Below are 7999 nucleotides of genomic sequence, written 5' to 3'. Positions count from 1 at the left end.
GCCCAGGAGTTGGAGGTTGCTATGAGCTATGATGCCATGGCACTCTACCCAGGGGGACAGCTTGAGGCTCCGTCTCAAAAAAAAAAAAAAAAAAAGAGAAAGAAAACTGAATATATAATCTCCTATCTTTACTTAGCACTGATAAAAAATGTAATTTAAATTGCCTTTAAATCCTACAACTTTACAAAAAAATTTAAGTTAAAAAGTATTAAATAAAAAAAGTATTAAATCCTCCTCATAATAAAAAGGGAGGATGGTCCTATATGATAAATGACTTCATGCAGCTTATAATAATTACATTTGCAGTTTAACATAGTCTAGAGCAGTGTTTTTCAACTTTTTTTTATCTCACAGCACGCTTGAACCTATAGTTAAATTACCATGGCACACTTAAATTATGTTCATCAAAACAAAAACGAGGTTTAAAAAAAAAAGAACTTACTGTGCTTTGAATTTTTTACATAAACAATTTAATTAATGGTGTCTAAAATTTTTCACAGAACACCTAGGATCCTCTCATAGCACAGTGGTTGAAAATTGCTGTTCCAGAGACTTAGAGGTGGCTGGAACCATGTTAAAATCCATATTCATTTTAAAAAGTTTCTACGAATGATAAAAAATAGTTGTGGAGGGATTGTTTTTTCTCTTCATACTCTTCAGAAAGGTGTACTTGTGAGGATTTCTTTGTAAAGATACAATTACAACAATATATATAAATATGGCAAATGTATTCACAAAAAATTACTTCTAAATTAATTTTTAAGTACCCAATATTTTAGTTAAACAAACCTTCCAAGTATACAACCAAAGTGACTGTACTTGGATATTTATCATTTCACATACGCCTTTATAATACACCCCTGTGTTCCTCAAAGGTAATGAAGCAGCCTATCCAACTCCTTAAATGCTTTTTAAAAGGGTAGTGAGGCTCAGCGCCTGTGGCTCAAGCGGCTAAGGAGCCAGCCACATATACCTGAGCTGGCGGGTTCGAATCCAGCCCGGGCGCACCAAACAACAATGCTGGCTGCAACCAAAAAATTGCCAGGCATTGTGGCGGGTGCCTGTAGTCCCAGCTACTTGGGAGGCTTGAGCCCAGGAGTTGGAGGTTGCTATGAGCTGTGATGCCACTGCACTTCTACCCAGGGTGACAGCTTCAGGGTCTGTCTCAAAAAAAAAAAAAAAGGTAGTGGTAAACCTTAATACTGCAAATAACTGCAGTCTAATTTCATTGCCTAAATTCGTCAAAATAAGAATCACTTTGGGCTCAGTGCCTGTAGCACAGTGGTTATGGCACCAGCCACATGCACGGAGGCTGGCAGGTTCAAGCCTGGCCCAGGCCAGCTAAACAACAATGACAACTGCAACAAGAAAATGGCCAGGCTTTGTGGTGGGCACCTGTTGTCCCAGCTACTTGGGAGGCCTTTGCAAGGGAATTGCTTGAGCCCAAGAGTTTCAGGTTGCTGTGAGCTGTGACGCCAAAGCACTCTACCAAGGGTGACATAGTGAGACTCTGTCTCAAAAAAAAAGGAATCATTTTGTGAAATCTCCTCATGACAATGATATCCACAGACCACCTAGAGCAGCATTTTTCAACCAGCATACCAAAGCACACTGGTATGCCATGAGAGGATCTTAGGTGTGCCACAAAAATTTTTAAAGACCATTAATTAAATTATTCTTGAAAGATGCTCAAAGTACATAAGTATATTCTTTTATTTACTTCTTTTCATCAGTATAATTTAAGTTTGCTGTGGAAGTTTAATTATAGGATTAAGTGTGCCATGAGATAAAAAAAGGTTGAAAAACACTGGCTAAGAGCAATAGGTACAGCAAGCAGCACAGATACGCAATAATTCTAACTATTAATAATTCTAAACACACGTGTATTTTAATTTTCTGAAACCAAATGTTGAAAGAAAGGAGTCAGATTAATCAATCACTAAATTCATCATTAGCAAATACATTTAATCCGTATTTCAAAAGGAAGTTTAACTCAAAGGACTTATGTATTTTACTTAACTACTATTCATGAAAAGAATCTAATGCATAAAACAAAGTATGTATGTTATTTTGAAAACAATTTGTGGGTACTCCATTCTAGTAGATTAAAACTATTATTTATGGCCCTAATTTTCTGATTCATGGTTTCCATGTTTTCCTAATACTAAAAAAAGATAAGAAAAACAAACTTCTTTGTTTTTTCTAAATACAATAATTCTTCTATTTTCTATAATGTAGCTATATTATTACTTTCAGAGTTTTAAACACTGAAGAAAAACACTCCTACAAATCAATTTCTGTAAGAGGAGTTATTTTTAGACAAGCACAAATATAATTTAAATAAACCTTTACTTTTTATTGTAAGTCAAAATAATGTTCTTAATTAGGACAATTTAGCATTTTTTGACACTTTTCCTAAAAGTGTCATTAGGATGCTGGCTTAATTTCATCATTTTTACATAATGTATGAAATTAGCAATGATATAGCTAAATTAATATTATTTCCAAATTCTATAGGTTGTTTGTTTAAAAGTTCTGCTTCTCCTTCTCTAGTCAGTTCAAAATCTAAATAACCAAAGCTCTTATAGTAGAAAAAAAAAAAAAAGAAAACATGGGTTCTAGTCCCTGCTTCATTACTGTTTCTATCTACATTACTGTGAAATGAGATAATTAGAATAAAATGTTGCCTTTCGAGATCTAAAGTTCTATAGTTGTACTTCACATTTTAACTAATATATTGATCAGATTGTCAAAATATTTGAAAATACAGATGGTTATTTTCAAGTAACAAAAAAATTGTGTAACTCAGTGCTAAGCAAGTCTAATCATGCAAATTCAGATCTACAAGACATAAACAAGAAAAACACAATCAACTTCAAAGAGATTCTCCAATTTTAAAATAATTTCCTAAGAAGTTTACATAATGAAATAAGATTCAAAACTTCAACTTACATGTAACTTTTTAGAAAGAGAAACAAAGGTGATTCTCAAATATCTGGACTCAACAATTCTGTGTCAAAATCAGGTAACATATGTATCCTTAAAATAAAGACTGCTCAGCACTCATACACACATATAACCTGCTTTTCCTCTTACCTAAATTAATATGTAATAGCTTTAAAATCATTGAGTCTATGATAAACTTGTACAGATCATTTATATAGTAACTATCAACTACTTATTTAATACTTAAGTAATGGAAACCAAAAACATACCAGTACTAAAGAGTCGAATCATACACTCATGAAGCCAGGGATGACTAGAATCAATAGCAAATGCCCTCTTTACTGATTGTAGCATCAAAAGAAACTTTTCTACAAAAAGAAAAAGTAAGATATATTTTGATCACTTAATAAAATAAGAGGCCCTCCTTTGAAGGGCCAAGACCTTACAAACAGAAAAATTAAATTTAGAGTCAATCACATCTGAACTGCAAATGTATGGTTTGAAGCAAACAACTTTTTTCCTATTAGCAATATTAGCTAATATTTTTTCATATAACATTCTTTAAGAAAAGCAGTTTTATAAAATATAGGAAAATTTAGGCAGCATTCAGCAATATTTGAACTAATGGCATATAAAAAACAAGGAAACAATGTGAAGCCATTTCATTTCCTAAGCTTTTAAACAAAATGTTCCCCACTACACAAAAAAATTTCCTTATGTATGCTTGAAACTATCTCCTTTCTTGTATTTTGTGACATGTAAAATCATTTCTCTTTTACTTGACTCTTTCTCTCCTGCCAATCAGTCCCTGACTCCTCTCTCCCCTAAAGGTAAAAATAAAATATTCACCAAAATTATGTTTTCATTTTCTAATCTCTTTATGCTATGCCCACTCCCATTCTCCATCTCTCCCAACGTTCAGTAATGTTTCCACCTGTTACATGGAAATTTACACTTACATACTCAGTCCATTTCCAAGTCTTATTTATATAACCACCTCTTTGTTAAGACTTCCCTAATTTGGTACCATCTTCCAAATATCAAAGTTCAAAACCCCAGGCTCTTCTGATAACTCCTTTTCCCTTGCCCACAACACTTAGAGAGCTAAAAATATTGCCATGCCCTTTGTCATTACCAATTTCACACAACTGCAGTGGATTCCAAATGCTGAGGTCCTTTAGAGGTTAGAACACAGCCAAGAAGCCAACTGAATGGGGCTTTAGATTGCCCTTCCCCACTTTAGGCAGAGCAGCTTTTGTATTTTATACTTGGGGGTTCCATTTAAGAAAATCTTTAAAAGGGGAGCTGTATCAACTGTCAAAAGTTTAAAAATTAAACTTTTATTTAAAAATTAAACTATTATTAAACTTTTTTCCAAGTTATAATACTTGTGGAAAATAGAAAATAAAGTAGGAAATATTTTTATCTTTCAAACTGTGACAAAAGAAAATGTTATCTTTGGAACTATTTCTTCTCAGTCACTTCTATGTTATATATCATGGTAAATATATTAATAAAAATTCAATCTATAGTTAATTTTTTATCCTATTATATAACCGTGCTATAAAGCCACTTTCTCCCTACATCAGTATTTTTGATAAACATGATTTTTAAAATGGATACAAAGAAGTACCTCCTTTAATAATTACACTGTTTAATGCAACAATGTTGTTTGATCTTACCACCAGTTTCTCTTCCCTTCAATAGGCAACTCCTTAGTGATAAACTCTTATTTCAGTTTGTGCTTTCCTTTTTTTTTTGGTTTCTTAAAATTCATGGAAGTTTGAAGATAAACTTTTTCTCAATGCATCAATTCAGTCCTATAAAATCTTACTACCTACTAAATACATATTCTAAGCATTTTACACCTGGAAACCAAGTCATTTTATTTATCTTTTACCCGGCTCCAGGTAGTACAGATAACCTCAACATTATTTACACACTCTCTCACTTTGTTAATATTTTCCTTTCTATGTATCTTTTCCTTTAGAAATACAATCTACCCTTTAAGATCTAGCCCACAGATTATAACTTTTATTTATAACAATAGCTTATAATAGCTAACATTTATTTAATGATTATTGTGTATCCAGGCACTATACTAAGCTCAGTATTAACTAATTTTATCTACATAATCGTCAGTTCTTTGATTGAACCATATAAATGGTAATTACCATGTTTAACCTTAATTCTAGTTATTTATGTACATCTATTGTTGGTTCTAATGTCCTAGATAATTCTAATGTCCTAGGTAATTGTATCATTGTACCTCCCCACAACATTCTGTGCATAGCAGGCATTTCTCTGAGAAAGCTGCATTGGCATTTGCCAAACCATCCAACAGTGGAGGCTGCAAGAGTTGGGTGACTATATCTAAGAAATACAGTGATCAGTTTCATCAGATCCACTATACCCTAATTGCCTACCTTTCCTAAAGTAAATCTCAAAGGCAAAAAGATGAGTTTCTATCTTGTTCTTCACCAAGTTCTTCAACGGTGTTAAAAATTTAATAGCTTCTTCCAATGGAGTTTCAACCTAACAAAAATAAAAGATATTATACAAATGGAAGTAAGATTCTTGGGGAGTGTGATTGTATTCTTGCTATTGAAAATACTTACTGGTTTTCTTAAAAAAAAAAAAATCACTTACCAGTCACTCAGAAAACCACTGTCATATTTTAATTTCCCATAATCTAAATGAAGAGGATTTTGATTCTTAACTGATTTTTAACCACAGATACTATGTTATCTCTAGATAGCCATTATCTAATAAGAAGGAAATAGATAAATAGAACTAGGGAAAGAAAAAGAAGTCAAAACAGTCAAGTGGAATAAAAAACAGAAGAGAGATTTAAAATGGAATGGAGAGAGAAGGGAAGGGAACTGTAAAGAACATTACAGAATAAGTGAATGTTCTTTATAATTCAAACAAAGTGAAATATAATCAAGCTATTAAAAATAGTACACTATCCATTCTGTCTTGCTTCGCTCTACTACAAATTCTACAAAAATTTGTGTTTATTCAAATCACATACTAATGGTGAAACAGCATTTGAAAAAAATTTGTATTTATCTGTCTCTACAACCCATTATTAATTATATAATGTCATACTAATTATATACTTGTAATTATTACTGAACAGGTATAATATAATTGTGCTTTACCCCTCAATGAAAAATATATTTGCTATATCTGTCCAGCATGCCTCTGCCAGTACAGTAATTATGGTTTCTCCAACACTTCAGACTAAGGAAATTATTTCATAGCATCAAACTATTAATAATAATAAGTTAAGCAATGAAGTGATGTCTATGGGATTCATTCACCTTGTCCTGGTATGTAAAGCAGTGGTCTTACAGGACAATAAAATAATCCATTAAAATCCCAACTACAGGGCCAAATAGTGTTATTTTGAAGTACACATACTCTAAACCAGAACCAGAAATCAATAAATGACACTGCACTCTAATAACTGTAGATTCAGGAACCAAGAGATAAAAAGAGTTAAGAGGGTCCCCTATAAGTATGTTTTTCTCAGCTGGGCATGGTGGCTCATGCCTATAATCCTAGCATTCTGGGATGCCAAGGAGGACGGACTGCCAAAGGTCACAGGTTTAAGACCAGCCTGAGCAAGAGTGAGGCCCCTGTCTCAAAAAATAGCCAGGCACTTTGGCAGTACCTGTAGTCCCAGCTATCTGGGAGACAGAGAGAAGAAAATCACTTGAGCTGAAGAATTAGAGGTTGCTGTGAGCTGTGATGCCATATCATTCTACTGAGGGCAATAAAAGGAGCCTCTCTCAAAAAAAAAAAAAAAAAAAAAGTATGCTTTCTCACATATTTGTAAATATTTTGTTTCTTGTTCCCATGTTTCCATATTTTATTGGGTTGGAATATGCAGTACAATGGGGAAAATGTTTCTACTAAACAAAGGTAGAAAACTGGAAACTGAAAGTGCCACCCAGCTATATCAAGAGAGTTTTCATGGGGTACAAGCTGAAATGAGGGGTAGTATATTGACCACAGTAATTATTAGGGAAATATGACTGCCATTACAAAATGGAAACAAGTTCTAGTATAGGTAAGGTAAATCAATACAAGCATTCTATTTAGTAAAATCAAGTATATGAACGTGGAGTGAAAACAACATTTAATTCTATCTGTAATTCCAATAAACAAAAACATATTCCCCTAAGGAAGATCTGGTTCTGATGTTCCAACATGTAGTCTGTTCCCGAGTGCCTCTGATAGGGAAGATTTTGTCAGGGTAAATCTAAATGTTTAAGCTCTATGTATAAAACCACAATCACTATAAAACTAAGCATATTCTACATTTACTCATATATAATGCAGTACAGAGTTACATATGCAAATTCATATAAATAGTAATGCAGTGCTAAAACACAGTGCTAAAAAAACGTCAAAATATCCTTGAAAATTCTGTAAGTTGAAAAGATAGGCAGATAGATGTGATACAACTAGTTTGCATTATGTGTATCCATATTTTTAAGAAATACCAAAATCACAATCACTGTAGTAAGACATTCACACCAGCAGAAGCGCACAAGGATTGATGAGATGGGCTAAACAAATTTGCACTCATGCCTCCTATCTCATACGCAGCTGGAGTCCAATGTTCATTGATAGAAATACTGGATAAATTGCCAACATTATGAATATATTCTCGTCCTCCTCTTTTTAGTCAAGAGTCTCACTCTTGTCACTCAGGCAAGAGTGCAGTGGTGCATTATAGCTCATGGCAACTTCAAACTCCTGGGCTTAAATGATCCTCCTACCTTAGGCCCTTGAGTAGCTGGTATTTCAGCTTTGTGCCACCATGCACATCTAATTTTTTCTGATTTTAGTATAGATGGGATCTCACTGTTGCTAATCTTGAACTCCTGACCTTAAACCATCCTTCATCTCCCAAAGTGCTGGGATTACAGGCATGAGCCACTGCCTCCGGCTTTCTTTTTTTTTTTTTTTTTTTTTGACACAGAGCCTCAAGCTGTCACCTTGGGTAGAGTGCTGTGGCATCACAGCTCACAGCAACCTC

At 33.6% G+C, this 7999-nt stretch overlaps 1 protein-coding gene across 1 annotated transcript in view; it reads right to left on the bottom strand.

Annotated features, from left to right (window-relative positions):
- The window catches only part of NAA15 (N(alpha)-acetyltransferase 15, NatA auxiliary subunit), a 102848-nt gene that overhangs the window by 9392 nt on the left and 85457 nt on the right, over positions 1–7999 (bottom strand). Inside the window, exons 15-16 of the mRNA XM_012805384.2 lie at positions 5373–5481; positions 3216–3314 (exon numbers count right to left, since the gene is read on the bottom strand). Coding sequence (XP_012660838.1) covers positions 3216–3314; positions 5373–5481 — 208 coding nt within the window. The remainder of the gene's footprint in view (positions 1–3215; positions 3315–5372; positions 5482–7999) is intronic.

This window comes from Otolemur garnettii, unplaced genomic scaffold (assembly GCF_000181295.1).
Source record: "Otolemur garnettii isolate 467f Iridium unplaced genomic scaffold, OtoGar3 scaffold00041, whole genome shotgun sequence".
Taxonomy (NCBI): Eukaryota; Metazoa; Chordata; class Mammalia; order Primates; family Galagidae; genus Otolemur; species Otolemur garnettii.
This window is presented reverse-complemented; position numbering and strand designations above follow the sequence as displayed.